Below are 18,456 nucleotides of genomic sequence, written 5' to 3' on the forward strand. Positions count from 1 at the left end.
TTTTATGTATGTGAAATTCTTTTTAAAATTAATAGCCATGAATACTAAAAATAATAAGAATAATTAAACGGAGTTAAAGTTAATGGATTGAGTGGTGTCTATTTTCAATTATTTGCATTATGAAGTATATAATGAATGAAAATTCTGTACGCAAAAAAAAAATGAGTGGTGTGACTGTTTAGAATACTTAAAATAAGTTATTCTTATTTCTATAAACTTCATATTTATACTTTATTAATGCTATGTTATTCAAATTGTACAGCAACTTATTAATATTTTATAAAGTCATAGACATAAAAATCATGTGTATTAATTGATTCGTATACGTAATTATAATTTTATTCATTTTTGAAACGGTCTAAGAACTAAACCGATGGAGGACGAATACAATTGCGTATTTTACTCTGAAAAGATACGTGATTCTTAGAGAAAAAATGACACTCATTTCAGTATTTTTTTTTTTTTTAATTAATATTCTTCGAAAAATTTTTAACTTGTATAAACACAAAAAAAAAAATTTGAAATAGGCGCCATCTACTGCATTGCAATGAGAGTATTATTACAGGTACAATCCGTATAGCTACTAATAGGAGATTGTACATAGCAGAAAACTTTCTGACATCTTTTTTTCACTCTTTCGATCCTTCGGAATTGTTGTGACTTATAAAAAACTTAAAAATTCCAAAAGCGTGTCCCTAACGACTTATTAGAAAGTATAAAAACAAATTGATATATTCTATCATATATCGTTATTTATTCATCTTATTCTGCAGTTAAACAACTAATTTTTTTAAGAAAAGTAAAAAAATTTGGCATATTGAAGTCTGCGTGTCTTATGAAGTTTCATTTTATAATGAAAATAATTCGTTAAATAAATGAATAACTTTGGTGGCAAAAGTTTTTTTATTGAAAACTTAACATCATTATCAATTGTAATATTTTACTATGAACTGCTACTTAAAAACTAATTGAAAGTTATATTATTCAAGCATTTTACTCATTATTTGAGTATATTAACAATTTGTATAAGCATTAAAAGTATAAAATATTAAATAAAGTTTGGTAAATCCGAATATACATGCTTTAAGTGCCTATTTTATGACAAAACAAGTTTATTTAATAAATTTAAAATTCTACACAACAAATTTTTTTTTAATTAAAAACTTAATAGTATTTTGAATTACATCATTTTCTGCTTGTTAATATTTAATAAAAAAAAACGAAAATTAGAAAAACGGTTGACCCTGAAAGATCACCCCTGCAACTTCCTGCTAATTCCACACCTAGGCGCTTAAAATTGCACTGATAATGTTTTTGAGCTCTTCAAGCTCAAAAAAAAGGCCATTCGGCAGGCGAAATGGAAGTAGATTTCATAATTTGAATTAGAATTAACTTTTAATTTGCTGTCATGTCTGACACAATTGATTAAGGAAGATAATGAAGTATGTGAATTAAAGCTTATTGAATAATCTTTCAGATAAAATTTACGAAAAAAAAACGGAGTTATCGCATTCAAAAGTTATTTCAAGAAGAACAAAAAAATGAGGAAAACCGTTGACCCTACAGGCCATCACTGCAATTTCCCGCTGGTTCCATATTTAAGCGCTCAAAATTGCACTTATTACATTTTTGAGCTCTTCGAACACACACACACACACACACACACACACACACACACACACACACACACACACACACACACACACACACACACACACACACACACACACACACACACACACACACACACACACACACACACACACACACACACACACACACACACACACACACACACACACACACACACACACACACACACACACACACACACACACACACACACACACACACACACAGAGAGACAGAGAGAGAGAGAGAGAGAGAGAGAGAGAGAGAGAGAGAGAGAGAGAGAGAGAGCTCACGAATCAGCTCGTATTTCTAAAATAACCGACCGATTCAGCTCATCCTCGAACTTACCCTCGGTAATTATCCGCAGAATATGGCCGCTAAGTTTAATGAATATCCGTTGAAAATTGGGAGAGTTAGAGTAGAGACAAGGCTGGTTATATCGCGCATATATATATTATGATGGCTTTTTCACGGCACTGGCGTCGACAGCGCCGAAGAGGTCCACCTAAAGTTTTGCTTACCTGGTTCGTAGATTGTTGGGCGCCAGGAACTTCCGTTCCACGGTTCGGTGGTTCACGTTCGATCGTCGTTGGGCGGCGGGTCGAGGCCGAAGAGATTCAAAAGTTTATACGGAGCGAGCAAGGAAATTGGTTCGGAATAATAATTAAATAAAATAAAAATAAAGAGAGAGAAAAAAAAATAAATGCGCAGGGACGATAACGAGTCACTTTATTTATTTAATAATTAAAGAGGTCGAATAACAATCGCAAGTTCAATTAAAAAAAAATTAACAAAAAGAACGAATAAGATCAATACGAAAAAAAAAATCTTTATAAATAATTCATTGTTGAATAATTTCGTGAAATCGCCAAAATAACAAAGCCAATCGGAATTGGGACCGCAGTCAATCGCAAACAAGGAAGCAAAAATTAATTTTCTTGCACGCCAGACAATAAACCAAATCGACAATAGTTTCGCAGGTGAAGTCACCCAGGTACACTAACAAACTGCGACCGCACTTACCCCGTTCAGTCGACTTCTCGGCACGGTGTAAAAAAATCTAGGAAGTCGGTATCGGCTGTGCTGACGGCGGCAAAGGTCCTCGGCGATGGCGTTCCCCACGGAATTGGCGTTGTCGGAAGACCTAAAGAAAAAACAACTTTTGATGTCGTCCTTGACTGTCTGGTGTACGGCAATGACACAATACAATTAACTTCGGCGGGATCGACACTCTCACTTTACAAAAATAATTAAATTTAACAACAAAGCGGCTTAATTTGCAATGTAATGAATATTTCCGAATTTCGATTAGCAACAGAAATTTTTTTCAGCGTATCAAAGGGGCTTGAACGAGATCCAGATCAGAATTGCATTCCTTTCTCTTTAGTTTTCCAGCAACATGTGGTTTTTCTCTAGCGCAGCAAAAAAAACTGCGCGTCCAATCAGCCGTTGTCGGGTAAATTTCCATGGTCGATGGTTGGTCGATTTCCCACTTTAGTCCTTCCTTCGGCGTTCAGGTGGAGCCTCGATGTGCTCCCGTCGCTTCAACGTCCAGTCGTTCGTAAATTCCGATTCCGGGTTTCCCTCGTTGATCGTTGTCACTCCCAGATGTCTCCCTGGTCGTTGATTGCGAACTGAACTGCGGGCTCGCCCGGTCGCTTTTTTCATTCGCTCTCTCTCTCTCACACTCTATAAAATACATCGTGAATTGTCGGACGCATCCATCCATACTTAATATAGTTTTAATTTCTTTGGCGCGGTTCGGCTTAATGTTTACCTCGAGCTTCGCATTCTGATCGGAAACCACTTGGGGCGACACAGGCGCGTCGAATCTCAGCATTCCATCAGCTTAGCCAACACTCAAGACTCAATAATACCCAAAAAAAAAAAAATCTCTATTTTGAAATCTAGATGGGAAAATTTCCCATGTCACAACACCTCTCCCCAGACGTCGACTGGGAGCCACATGGGTCGCAGAATCGGTACCATTGGTCCCTTCACCTGAATATAGGGGTAGGATGCAACATAAACGAGAGCAAATGTACGAGAACGAACATTTATTTAATTAAAATAATTAAAAAAAAAAATTACATTATTAATACTCCGCTCAGCGGCACGTTCACTCTATGACGTCACGCGGCAGTGACACAAAACTTCTACGCAACGGCGTATCGAGAAACACATAATTTAATGTAACAAGACATACTCTAAAACTAACTTACGAAATAAACTGTGATTAGTCACTCAGTACTTGCTCCCCCTATTGGGTGGCAGAGATCAGGCTTCGCTTCGCGAACCCACAACCGCAACGGCGCATACAAACAAACAAAACCAAACAACAAAAAAAAAATTTTAAAATAAAAAAAAATTAAATCACGGCAGACGACGAACCATCTCGTTGGTTGACGTATCGGCTACCCACGCCCTTCGGCAAGGGTTAATGTCGTCCTTGACGGGAGTCAGCGTTTCGAGGCGGCAGTCCAAAAAGGGTCGGCTTACATCGCGGGCACTCCTCGAAGTAGAACCCCTGATGCCCACAGTGAGCACAGAAGCTTCCCGCGGAAATGGGCATTCGGTCATATTGTGGCCCAGGCCACAATTCCAACAGCCTGCATGGCGGATCGGCGGAAGATTGGGCTCCTGGCGGAGCTTCTCGGCAAGTGTCATCGCTCGTATCCTTGCGAGGTCGCGTGGCACTTTTGGCACTAACGTCGGTGGTGTATGTTGACGCAAGGTCGCCATGGCATACTCCACCTGCTGTACCGGACGTAAATGGCTCTCCAGAACCTGCTTAGCTCTCAGCACACACTGGCCTGGGCTCGCTATGGCGGCTTTGCAGCAAGAGCAGCGCCACATCAGCAGAATCGCCGTCGTGCGGTTGGGTTGTGGTTCACGATACCACCATGCCCGTACCTGGGCCCAAAACCGGGCTTGCGACGAATGAAGCGGCACAATGCGCAGGCTTCGGCGGTGGGTTTCCTCAGCTTCCTGCAGCGGCTCCACCCACTCTGGTCGGAAGTTCGCAGCCCAACACATGAGCTGGGCGTATTGCACGGCTTCGTAGTTCGACATCCTGTAATAATTACATTCCCACACATATAACATGCGACAATAATACATAAACCAAACAAACAATTTAAATGTACGGCATTAGCTCGAGCTTTGTCCCTAATCGTCGAGATCGGCATTATTAGACTGTGGGCGTACGAGTCGCAGCGCTTTAACATGTTGGCGACCGGTTGGTCGACCATTTTGATCGACCAGTTCGTAGACGACAGGTGAAATAACATTCGAGACGATATAGGTTTCTTCGGAATATTTACGCGCGAGTTTTGACGAGAACCGGTCGGCTCCTCGGGATAACACGTGTTGTCTGACTCGGACGACATCTCCGACGGCAAAACGCTCGTCTCGGTGATGACGATTGTAATAGTGGGCTTGGCGTTCGAAACTACGTCCTAAATTGTCGGTTACCAGGTCGTGAAGTTGGGTCAATCGGATCATACGGTTGGCCCAAGCGGTAATGTCAGGGCAGCGAATATCTACGTCACCTTCGATCAGTTTTCGGTAGTATTTCGGTGATCTGGGTTGCCAACCATAGTTCAGCATAGCTGGGGAAACGTGTATCGAACTGTGGACGGCCGTATTGTACGCATGACGGAATTCATGAACATGTTCGTCCCATAGTCGGTGATCCAACTCAACGTATGAAATAATCATCGTTTTCAAGACTCGATTAACGCGTTCTACCGGGTTCGCTTGGGCGTGGTACGGTGGAGTTCGCGAATGATGTATCCCATACGCATGCGCGACCTCTTCCATCAGTTTGTTCGCGAATTCGGTGCCATTGTCGGTCAATAACACTTCAGGGCAGCGGAAACGATGTACGATGAGTTTGTCGAACTCACGGATGATCGTCGGGCCGTCGGCTTTCCGGATTGGACATAACGCGATCCATTTGGTGAATAAGTCCTAGAATACGATCATATATTTGAACTGTTTCTTACTGGCCGGAAATTCCATACAGTCAGCGGCTACCACAGTCCAAGGCGTATGGACGGTTCGCCTACACATCAATCCAGCGGGTGGTTGTTGCGAGACCTTCGCAGTTTGACACGTCGCCCATTCGCCGACGTATTTACGTACGTCTTCGTCCATTCCAGGCCAATAATAGTCGATCGCGACTCGGTTCACCGTTTTCTCGACTCCTAAATGGCCAGCTTCGGGTGGATCGTAGTTTTCAGCGATGATTCCCCAATGAGCAGCTTTCGGTGGAATTAATTTCCAGGCATCCAGGTCCTCGACGACCTGGGTGATCAATCGGTTCGGTCGAAATCGGTATAAGCGATCGTCTTCGACTTGCCAGCCTTTCCATCGGCTTGGGTTCTGCTTGGCCACAATTGAAACAGCGCCCTCTTAGTCCAGGATCGATCGTGAATGGTCGAGGTTGTCCTACCTTATCGCGTGGCACAAAAGCTGACGCTGAGACGTTCAAAGCAGCCACTGGCAGCAGTGGTGCGGCGTTTTCGACGGCTTTTTGTTGCGCCACTGAGGGCGGGGAAGGTTTCCTCTTCCTGCGAGGTGAGTTTGGTGAGTTTGGTGGTTTTGATGATGACGAAACGTCATCAATGGCCGCCACCTGCGATTTGGTCGTCTTAACCGGTACTCGGGACATGTATCGGTCGGGCTGATATGCCAGCTCCGGCATCACGCTTTCGTTTGGCGTGACCGGAGTATGCGGTTGTGTGCGGCGTCTGGGTCGATCGAAGTCACGGACGAGTCGATACAGCTCGCCAAACGTCGCGAAGTCTTCACGGTGTATCACGACGTGATACTCCGAACAAAGATTGTTGAACGCGAAGTTCAACTGTAGGCGTAACGGCAAAGGCTCATTAACTAGTGCCCACATAGCCCGAATAGAGTCCAGGTAATCCAAGCCTGACTCTAACGGGCCTTGAGTGCGATTCACGACCTCGCCGAGGAGGCGGCACTCAATATCGGGTTCCCCGAAACGTTCACGAAGAGCGTTGCACAAGACCTCGTACAAGTCAATGGCCCCTTTCATGTGGGTCCACCATATCTTGGCTGCTCCTGTGAAAACAAGTGGCATAATAGCCAACGCGTCAGCGTCATGAAGACCACAGGTGACCTGGCATTCCTCGAGACGTCATAAAAATGGCTCCAGTTTAGACGAGTCTTGTCCAGAGAATTTCAAATTCCATTTGGACACCCGTTCGTACATGGCAGGCTGATAATGAGCCCCACCAGTACGCGAGAGACCCTGGCGACTGTCCAAGTCGTGAGTTTCTCTCGGGATTGGTGAACATCCGGCATTATGAGCCTGATGGTTCATCTGGCTCATCGTCGAGTTCGCTGCGGGTGGGAATCTAACATGGGGCGGACTTCGAATCGTTCGGGGACTCGGAATGGGTCGCGTGGGTCTCGTTGGTTCGCCCACCAACATACGGGGTCGCGATTCAGTCAACAAATACATTTCCGTATTGGTAGGGGTCGTATTGACCGTTAATCGGCCGGTAGCTGTCGTTGTGACTGTCGTGGTGGTCGTCATCGTCATCACAACCGCATTGACACAGTGAGGAGGCAAGTCAATGCGACTGTAGGTCCCTTTCGTCGTAAGATCGTCCGAAAATCGCGTGATTGGTTGGTCCTCAAGGGTCCATATCGTGTCTGGGTCAATATTGCGCTTTAACGCGCGCAGAAGCCGGTCTCGCAGCACATCTGAGATCCCCAATGGGTTCGCATTCAGAGTCACGAGCATCTCGCTAACCTGCAGTGAGTTTAACGCATAAACCCATTCGTCAGCTTCATTTGCGGTCCTAGTTGTCGATCCTGTTTGATCGAGGGTACGCATGGAGTGTTCCCGAGCACTCAATTCCCGAGTTTGACGCTCCAAATCGGCGACTTCGGCTTGGATTCGGATTCGTTCGGCCGTGATTCGTCGTCTCTCTGCTGCAAGAGGGTCGACTTCAGCCTTCGAGGTTCCCTGCCTCGAAGTGCTCGGAGGTGGCGTGCCTGAGCGAACAGGCGGGGTCGGATTCTGTCGGTATAATGGATCGATGGGGTTCTCGATGTCGTCCATGTTCTCTCGTTCACGCGGGTTAGTCATATCATTCGGGCTTTCGTTGCTTGAACTCATCGTGAATTAATCAACCTAACGATCTGCTGTACAATTCGCTCGAATTAGTCGCGACGCGTCGGAATCTCTTCGTGTAGCCCCACGTTGGGCGCCAAAATTTATGATGGCTTTTTCACGGCACTGGCGTGAAAAAGGAACGGGAAGAGATTCAAAAGTTTATACGGAGCGAGCAAGGAAATTGGTTCGGAATAATAATTAAATAAAATAAAATAAAATAAAAATAAAGAGAGAGAAAAAAAAATAAATGCGCAGGGACGATTACGAGTCACTTTATTTATTTAATAATTAAAGAGGTCGAATAACAATCGCAAGTTCAATTAAAAAAAAAATAACAAAAAGAACGAATAAGATCAATACGAAAAAAAAATCTTTATAAATAATTCATTGTTGAATAATTTCGTGAAATCGCCAAAATAACAAAGCCGATCGGAATTGGGACCGCAGTCAATCGCAAACAAGGAAGCAAAAATTAATTTTCTTGCACGCCAGACGATAAACCAAATCGACAATAGTTTCGCAGACAAAGAAATAAAAAAAAATTCCTTAGTGAAAAGCAACAACAAAAATTATGTTTATCGGTTCTTCTCTTAACAACAAATTTGCGCAGGTCTCTAAAAAAATTTAATCGTTCGCCCTTCTCGTCTTAACAACAATTCATGAATTTATTAACAAAACAAAATAAAAATAAAAAAAATAATTGTTTCGCTTGTCTCGTCGTAGCTACAAATTAGAGGTTTATTAATAATAATAAAGGAATTATTTGTTCGCCTTGTTCGTATTAACAACAATTTACAAATTTATCAATAATAAAAAAATTATTTTTTTCGCCGTGTTCGTCTTAACAACAAATCATGAATTTATCCACAATGATAACAAAACGAATAGTACCAAATGAATTTATCAATGGGATCACTCTGCAATAAATCGATTATCGATCGTACAATGTCCTTCAGTTACCCTTCGCGGCGGATAACAGGACCGTCGGTAACTGTTGTTACCCGTCGTGCAATATGCGGAAACAAAGCTCGAGGTATAGTGCCTAGTGTCGCTCTCAGATGGCCCTCTCGTCGAGCCAATTTTTTTTACGGCAGGTAATCTCAAACTTTACCACACAAATCGACAACGGTACACAATATTCATTAACAACGTATTACAAAAAAAGATTTGGCACCGGGCACCGGGTTGACGTCACCTCGAAGCCGGAATTCAACAACAATTGTTGAATGTCGGTACACAGTTAACTTCGGACTTAATTCCGAATCGTAATTAATTATTAATTCAACAACAAAAAAAAATTAAGTAAGCACTTATCGCTTAGAATTCGGATTAATCGCGGATCGCGGTGAAGTCACCCAGGTACACTAACAAACTGCGACCGCACTTACCCCGTTCAGTCGACTTCTCGGCACGGTGTGAAAAAATCTAGGAAGTCGGTATCGGCTGTGCTGACGGCGGCAAAGGTCCTCGGCGATGGCGTTCCCCACGGAATTAGCGTTGTCGGAAGACCTAAAAAAAAAAACAACTTTTGATGTCGTCCTTGACTGTCTGGTGTACGGCAATGACACAATACAATTAACTTCGGCGGGATCGACACTCTCACTTTACAAAAATAATTAAATTTAACAACAAAGCGGCTTAATTTGCAATGTAATGAGTATTTCCGAATTTCGATTAGCAACAGAAATTTTTTTCAGCGTATCAAAGGGGCTTAAACGAGATCCAGATCAGAATTGCATTCCTTTCTCTTTCGTTTTCCAGCAACATGTGGTTTTTCTCTAGCGCAGCAAAAAAAACTGCGCGTCCAATCAGCCGTTGTCGGGTAAATTTCCATGGTCGATGGTTGGTCGATTTCCCACTTTAGTCCTTCCTTCGGCGTTCAGGTGGAGCCTCGATGTGCTCCCGTCGCTTCAACGTCCAGTCGTTCGTAAATTCCGATTCCGGGTTTCCCTCGTTGATCGTTGTCACTCCCAGATGTCTCCCTGGTCGTTGATTGCGAACTGAACTGCGGGCTCGCCCGGTCGCTTTTTTCATTCGCTCTCTCTCTCTCACACTCTATAAAATACATCGTGAATTGTCGGACGCATCCATCATCATATATATATATATATATATATATAATTTTCAACCATATACATTTTCTGACTCAGATTGACGAGCTGCGTAAGAATATACAGAAATTTTTTGAAAATTCTGACATGAAGACCAATGCAATAGTAAGATTTCTATGAAATCTACTAAAAATACAAATTATGTGTTATTTTGAGCTCTCCGAGATCAAAGAAATAGCTTTTCTATGCTTTTGAGCTCATCAAGCTCAAATGTGATAGAAGTTTCATAAAACACTATTTTTTGAATTTTTAAACCGCAATAAGTTTTGAATGAATGAACTGATTTCTACGTGGTTGGCAATATTCGGTACAGTTTTTAAGCCTTATGAAGAATCTTTAAGTTTAATTTGATCGGACTAGCTCAAAAGCATAGAACAGCAAACTCTTTTAGCTCGAAAAGCTGAAAATTATACATAATTTATATTTTTTGCTCGAAGAGCTCAAAAACGTCATAAGTGCAATTTTAAGCGCTTAGGTATGAAATTAGTGGGATGTTGCAGGGATGGTCTTCAGGGTCAACCGTTTTCCTAATTTTTTTTGTGTCTTCTGTTTTTTAATAAATCTTTTATTTTATAAGCCGATAAAGAATTCATCAACAAATAAAATTTCTGTTGATAGAAGACTGATCAAAAATGTATAAAATCAATAATCCGTTCACAAACAACAGCATTTTGAAAAATTGATTTTTTTCAATTATGAATTTTATCTATGATTACAATTAAATTAGATAAAATAAAAATTTACATTATGTTACAAGCAATGCATTTATTGACATGACAAACACTGCAAATATTCTAAATATAAGAGTACAAAATAATTATTTTTAGATAGCCTTTCACAAAATACAAATAGTAAATTAATCTATACATATTAACAATTTAAACTTTTTAAATGCTATATTAATGTTTCTCATTTTTCAAAAGTTTGTATAAAATTGAAAATTTGTAATTTTTATCTCTGAGACTGAAGCCGTGTTTTTAAGGATTCGACGATTAGATCCAGGAAACGAAAAATTCTTCATTTCCGATTTTAACAAAAGACAGAGCGTATGTGTGTGTGTGTGTGTAAACTTCTTATAACTTTTGAACGGCTTGACCGATCAAATCGAAATAGGTGGCGATTTAAAAAGTATCAGTACCATTAAATTTTGAGAAAATTTGAATTGATTCGATTCGCTAGGTTTAGAGAAAACTCAAAAATAAAATTTTCAAAAAAAGTGTTTTTTTGAATAACTTCTAAACGGCTGTACCTATCAATTCCCAAAACTAATCCGCTTTTAAACTTAAAAACCCACGTCGATTGCCATAAATCCTGTCAAAATCGGTAGATTCGTTCGGGAGTTATCGAAAACGAAAAATTTTGAAAAAAAGTGGTTCTTTCACATAACTTTGACATTTCGTGTTAGATCGTTTCTGATGAAATAAAATGAGTATTCGAGCCCAAAAAATTACGTCTATCGCCGCCAATAACGTGAAAATCGGTTGACTGATTCATGATTTATCGTTGTCGAAGAAATTCGGATAAAGTGAATTTTTTAAATTTCTCTAAAATTTTCGGTTTGATCAGTTTGTGTTCAAAAGTATATCAGAGAATTTAAAAAACTGCGTGGAATGCTGCCAACCGCGTGAAAATCAGTTTATTCATTCAGAAGTTTTGCGGTTTAAAATTCAAAAAATACTGTTGTATTAAACTTCTAGCAGACTTTTGAGCTCGAAGAGCTCAAAAGTTCATAAAAGTGCAATTTTGAGAGCTCATCTATAAAATTAGCGGGAAATTGCAGGGATGGCTTATAGGGTCAAGCATTTTTCAGATTTTTTTTTTAACTTTGAATGTATAACATATTTTTTTAAATCTTAGCAAAAAACTTTGTTTTTTTTTTTTTTTTTCAACAAAATGTTCATATTTACTTCAAGTTTTACACCAAGGAATGAATTTCTTAAAAGTCAAATTTCAGTGAAATTAGCCATAAATCGCTGCTTATGGGGCTGTTCCTCCGTGTCTATGGGGTGGATTAAACTATTATAGACTTTTCGACACTGTATAATGTGTGCTTTTAAGGTAAACATCGTGTTCATCTTTTATTTTTATCTGGACACCAAGCTTCTAATTTTTTTCCGTGAGATACGCGTGCGCAACAGAGAGGCCCGACCGCTACTTGTCGTTTTTCGAGATATCTCTGAAAATATTCATTTTATCAAAAAATTGATAAAAAGATTTTTTATTGGTTTTTCAATTTTAAACTTTTTTTTCAAGATAAAAATTCCCGTCAAGTTTACGGTTCTCGAGTTGTCACGATTTAAACAACTAAATTGTTATTAATAATTGTTTGTATCAATCGTCAACAAATTGAATACGATATTCGTAATACTTGACACATAATACATCAGAATTCGTTGAGTTTTTTCATGGACATAAAGTGTACACGGGCTTTCCTTTTTGTGCAGTTGGATCCTCTCATAATTGAAAAAAATAATTGACTTTAAAAATAATTTTAGCCTACAATCAACAAAATTAGAAATTTTAATGTCTATTCAAATCATTACACTATCACCAGAAAATAATCAAATTTAGATGTTATTTCAAAATTCGTGAGATTTTAACAGAATTAAAAAATTTCAAGCATAATCGAATCATTTTATATCTTACGAAAAAAACTAAATTGAGACGATATTTTAAAATTTAATAGTATTTTACAGAATGAAAAGTTTGAATTCTAGTTTGATTCTTCGATGTTTTCAACAAATTATTAAATTTAGACATTATTTTAGATTGGAAAGTATTCTATCGAATTGAAAATTTGAATACTATTCAAATCATATTCTATTCAAGAAAGATAATCAAACGAAGACATTACTTCAGGATTAAAAAGTATTTAATACAATCATAAATTTCGTATGGTAGTTAAATCCTTCTATATTCTAACAAGATAATCAAATGAAGACATTATTTCAGAATTAAAAATTATGAAAACGGTTGACCCTAAAGGCTATCCCTGCAACTTTCCGCTAATTCCAAACTTAAACGCTCAAAATTTTACTTATTACGTTTTTGAAATCTTCGAGCTTAAGAATATAATTTTTGTGTCATTTTGAGCCCCCAAGCTCGAAAGTTTGATAGAAATTAAATTAAACACTATTTTTTGAGTTCTTAAGCTGTAGCAGTTTACGCAATTAAATTGTTGTTAACAATTAAATTTACCATCGGCGAGCAAAATAACCTAATTTTTCGTAATTCCCAGCAAAAAATACATAACTATCGGTTATCAGAACCCGGGGACCAAAAAGTGCATACGGGCGCCTCTCTTTAGCCGAAGGATTCCGAATTTCCGATTATCTTAAATCTTTTTGCATCTTATTTTCAGAATAGAAAATTACTTAATAGTAATTAAAATTTTGAGTCGCCTTATATCATTATAAATGATATTTTTAGAATTTAAAGTATTCAGTAGAATTCAAAATTTTCAATCATCTTGAATCCTTATTCATTATATTTTTAGGATTTCCAAGCATTTGACAGTATTTAACAGTTTGAATCATTTAAAATCCTATAAAATTATATTTTTAGAATTAAAAAGTATTGAATAGAATTAAAAAATTTGAATAATGTTGAATCTTTTTAAATCATATTTTCAGGATTGGATAGCATTCATTAGGATGTACATTTTTTTAATTCTATCAAATTCTTTTTTAACTTCCCTCTATGAAAATTAAAAATTTTCAAAAATCGGGAAGTTATTGGATTTACCCCGTTTTGCAAAAATCGAGTTTTCAACAGATCTCGAAGTTTTAAGGTCCTAGGAAACCATTTCGAGAGTTCCTGAAAGGGTGTCACCATGTCTGTATGTATGTATGTATGTATGTATGTATGTATGCGTGTGTGTGTGTGTGTGTGTGTGTGTGTGTGTGTGTGTGTGTGTGTGTGTGTGTGTGTGTGTGTGTGTGTGTGTGTGTGTGTGTGTGTGTGTGTGTGTGTGTGTGTGTGTGTGTGTGTGTGTGTGTGTGTGTGTGTGTGTGTGTGTGTGTGTGTGTGTGTGTGTGTGTGTGTGTGTGTGTGTGTGTGTGTGTGTGTGTGTGTGTTTATGTATGCACTATGTGACCCTCCTATAACTTTTGAACGGCTTGACCGATTCCATCACGATTTGCGTCATTTGAAAGGGCTCAACCAAACTTAAATTTTGAATAGAATTTGCACTGATTCGGATCGGTAGATTTTGAGAAATCTAAAAAAAAACTGTAAAAAAAATTTTCTTTTCAAATGTGGTTTTTTTTGGAATAACTTTTAAACGGCTGTACCAATCAATTCCAAAAACTAATCAGCTCTTAACATCAAAAAACCACGTCGATCGCTGCCAGCCCGAAAATCGGTTTTCTTCATTCGTGAATAATCGTTGTTGAAAAAAAGTGTTTTTTCGGAATTACTTAGAAATTACTGGTTCAATTAATGTTGAAAATTCTTCATGAAGCTTAAAAAACTGCGTGGAATGCCGCGAACTGCGTGATAATCGGTTCATTTATTCAAAAGTTATTGCGGTTTGAAAATTCAAAATATAGTGTTATATCAAACTTCTATTAAATTTTTGAGCTTGGAGAGCTTAAAATGACTCAAAAATTATATTTCAAAGCTCAAAGAACTTAAATACGTAAGAAGTGAAGTTTTGAAAACTAAAGTATGGAATATAAGCGGGAAGTTGCAGGGATGGCCTTTAGGGTCAACCGTTTTCCTAATTATTTATTCTTAATTTTTAGTTTCAGGATTTAATTATCGTGCACTTAATTGTATCTTATTTATGATATATGTTTTTAAGCTCGCCCTGACCAGAAAAACCTCGGTTTTGCCTCGGCATCTAAATTCCGGGCGCCAGAAAATCCAACTTTCTGGTCTAGGGTCGTAATATACTATTAATCGTTAACCTTTTGCTGTCTACAACAATATTCGAAGAACGATATAGAAAAATTTGCAAAGCAAGTTTAATGGTTATGTTCAGTTTGATTTTCGATTTTTATAGCATCAGTACATTGAATCCGGCATGGGTTTATTTGGATCTCTTGGCTGGTTGATTGCAGAAATGTCGTCATATTTATATCTGATCAGATATGAGATTGGCGACATAATCAGATCTAGTCATATCTGATCAGATCTAAACAGATACAACAATATCTGGATTGAAAAATACATTAGACATAAAAAGATTTTATTATATCTGACCAGATATAACTATATTTGTTAACTATTAATAAATACTTGTAAACTATTTTACTACACGGAGAAAAAAATATCGTGATAAACACGAAACTTTGTATCGTCATTATCACAATCATATGTATAGCGACTGTTAACAAATGTTTGTATTCTATCACTATACTTATTGTGATTACCTCAAAATGTATAGTGTTAAAGACTATACGTATCGTGATCAACTGATTCGGTAGAATCTGGCGCCAAGTTCCGTTCTCAAGCCAGACTACCGAGTGGGTATATACCGTAAGCAGAATCGTTTTTTGAGGTTACAAGTTTTTTTTCAAATTTAATTTGATTTTTTTTTTATATGATATTTTATAATAGTAGTTCATGCTTTTTATTACGCGTATTACTTGATTATTATCAATTATCTTTATAATTTCTATTTAAAATTATTAAAAATAATCAGCACAAACTATAGCGACCCAGATTTTTAGATTTTAACTTTTTTCTTATGTAAAAAGCGGACGGCCAGAGACTAAATAATATAACGATGCATGCTAACCTTATAATAGATGGGAAACTAGTGAAAAAAAGATATTCGACAGCTTTCAATTACACACGCCAGGCGGCGCAAGAATAACTTTTACATGAACTATAGCTTAAAGGGGATAGTTTGCCACCGGAAATGTATTAAATTAAAATTTTCAATTTTTATTATAATTACAAAAAAAAACTGAAATCCGAACAAAAACAGTTTCACTGTAAAAAAATCGTGCCAGGTCCACGTTCATAAGACTATTAAGAAAAAAAAATTTTATTTCTTTACAAAAAGATATAAAATAAAAAATTAAAAAATCCAAGTAACCGATATGGTTGTATATGATTTTCGAAAATTAAAAAAAAATTTTTGTAAATTTAAAAATTAAAAGAAACAATTTTGGAACGTACTTGGTGTGCGTTATTGTGTACTTCAATTTTTTTTAAGTGTCCTAGTAGATACAATTTAGGAATTTCATAAAAAGTGAAATATTTCGTAACTACGCACTTTAAATTTAGAGTCTTTTTAGAGTCTATTTTTTCCAGATCTATTTGTTTCGATCACCAAAACCAATGACTTCCCGATTTGAAAATAATTAATCATAAAAAAATAAGTGGAAAAATTTTTCTTGGTCTGAGTGAAAAAGCCTTTTTGAGAATACTTACTACACGTAAAGATGTGATCATTAATGAATTAATGCCTGTTATACTAAAGTGTACCAGTGTATCTATAGTGTACCAGGCATTAATGACCACAGCTTTAGGTCCTTAACTGTTATCATGCTGGTAAATTTCATAAAATTTATTTTTCAGTTTACTTGCTGATATTTTATAATAGATTTTATAGATAGTATATTATACATTATATATGTATAACAGATAGTATATTACACACCTAGGGAAGTAAAGTAAGAAATGTCTTAGATCACATGTAATTGTTGGCCGAGGTCAACAAACATGTGATCTGAGGCTTTCTTATTTACTTCCCGTGGAGTGTATACTATTTTTTTGTCCGACGAAGGCGGAAAGCGGCAACTTTGTTTAGCGCAGCGGGAAGTTACCACTTTCCGCCCGGAGGGTAAAAAAATATTAAGGCCATGTATATTAAATAAAATGGAAGAAATTCAGCATTCCCGATGAAAAACGTTTTTGTCTAATCATATATAATCATATATAATCATCATGCATGATGATCTATATGTGATTGGATCCAAAAATTGGCCAGGTCTAATTATATAAAATCATATATAACCACAAATAATTATATATAACAATGTTTAATTATGTATTATATACATGCTTATATATAATCATACATAATTAGACAAAAACTTTTTCATAGGGTTATTAACGTAGTTCCAGCGTAGTTTAGTATAGTCATAGCATTTACTATGGACAAAAATTCAGAAGCCTCGGCACATAGACGCTTACACAAAGAATTACATATTTATAGTTTTAGTGATCGGGCAACGTTGCTCTTGAAAACCGTGAAAGATTTGAATTTCCCGCTTTTTATGCTACACTATTTCAGGGAGCGTTGCGCACGGCGTTGCCGAACCACTAAATTGTTCAATGAGCAGGTTAGAAATGAATCGAAAATTATTTTTTTTTAATTATTATATCTCGATAACAAAACGGTGAGGTGCTACGTTTATTTGTTATCTTCTTCTAAAAACATTTTTTAACACTCTCCTACTTTTTTTTTTCTAATTCTGTAGAGAGAATTTTTTAATATAATAAAAAATAATTGGAGAGACCAGACATTGCATACGGAAAAAAGTTTCTGGGAAAATTTACGATACAACTATTGTAAAGCTGGACTATACTTTTATTACTATAAATTTTCAAATATTTTAGAAGAAAATTTACTATTTATTCATGAAATTTTACAACTTACTACTGTAAAAAGTAAGAGATTAAAATTTCCAGTGTTGTCTCTGTACCTTTCCAATAGAGATATAACAAATTTTACAATAGTTGCATTGGAATGTTTCTCAATTAGTGTGGTTTTGTATCGAAGGTTTTGTACATAGCAGGAAGTTTCAGGGGTGGCCTGCAGGTTCAACCGTTTTTCAGATTGTTAACTACCCGCTCAGAAACTTGAGAATTTTCAAAAATCGGGAAGTTATTGGTTTTACCCCGTTTTTCGAAAATCGAGTTTTCATCAGATCTCAACGTTTTGAGGTCCTAGGAAGCTTCCCCGAATGTTTCCGCGATGATGTCCGTATGACTTTGTACCGTTTAAACGACTGATTGAATTATAAATCTCTGTTCTAATTTTTATAGAGAATTGAACGTTCTACAAAAAAGGTCTGATAAAATTTTTTGATTTGTCCACGTGTTCAAAAGTTATTCAAGATCAAAGTTCAATTTTTCAAAAATTTGATTGAATTTTATAAATTACACCGAAACAGTTGGTTTCAGTGTCAAAAAAAAAGATCAAATTTTTTGTAAAATCTAAATTGGACTTCTGATAAATGGTGACCAATGATTTTTTTTTTTATTCAACTAAGTAAATATGATACTTTTAAGGAATTTTTTCGCAATAAACCAAAAACTAAACAATTTAATTCTACGATTGTGTTCACTTTCATTTTATTAATAAGTTTTGCTCAAAAAATTGCTTATTTATTTATATTAAATATTTATAATTGGTGATTTTTTATAACAATTCGGAAAACATTGTCGATGGCCTGTAATAAGTAATGCAACGGTTCTTCATCTTTAGTTAGGCAGCAGTTATATTCTTCAATTAGTGCAATACCCTGTTCAGCAACTTCGTTCATTACTTTCAAAATTTTGAAAAATTCCATGCAAATTTTGAAGCAACTTTTAACATCC

At 37.1% G+C, this 18,456-nt stretch overlaps 2 protein-coding genes across 4 annotated transcripts in view; one reads left to right on the forward strand and one right to left on the reverse strand.

Moving 5' to 3' along the window:
- Positions 1-18,456, forward strand: part of Nca (neurocalcin homolog) — a 118,700-nt gene that overhangs the window by 73,742 nt on the left and 26,502 nt on the right. The window lies entirely within an intron of this gene.
- LOC141528100 (uncharacterized) lies at positions 3,675-9,974 on the reverse strand. Its single transcript, XM_074243961.1, has 2 exons — positions 9,175-9,974; positions 3,675-4,705 (listed from the first exon to the last, which is right to left on the reverse strand). The coding sequence occupies exon 2, from the start codon at positions 4,702-4,704 to the stop codon at positions 4,006-4,008; it is 699 nt and encodes a 232-aa protein (XP_074100062.1). The 5' UTR covers position 4,705; positions 9,175-9,974; the 3' UTR covers positions 3,675-4,005.

Source organism: Cotesia typhae, unplaced genomic scaffold (assembly GCF_013202065.1).
Source record: "Cotesia typhae breed Kobodo isofemale line unplaced genomic scaffold, CoteBio_Ctyphae contig_42, whole genome shotgun sequence".
NCBI lineage: Eukaryota > Metazoa > Arthropoda > Insecta > Hymenoptera > Braconidae > Cotesia > Cotesia typhae.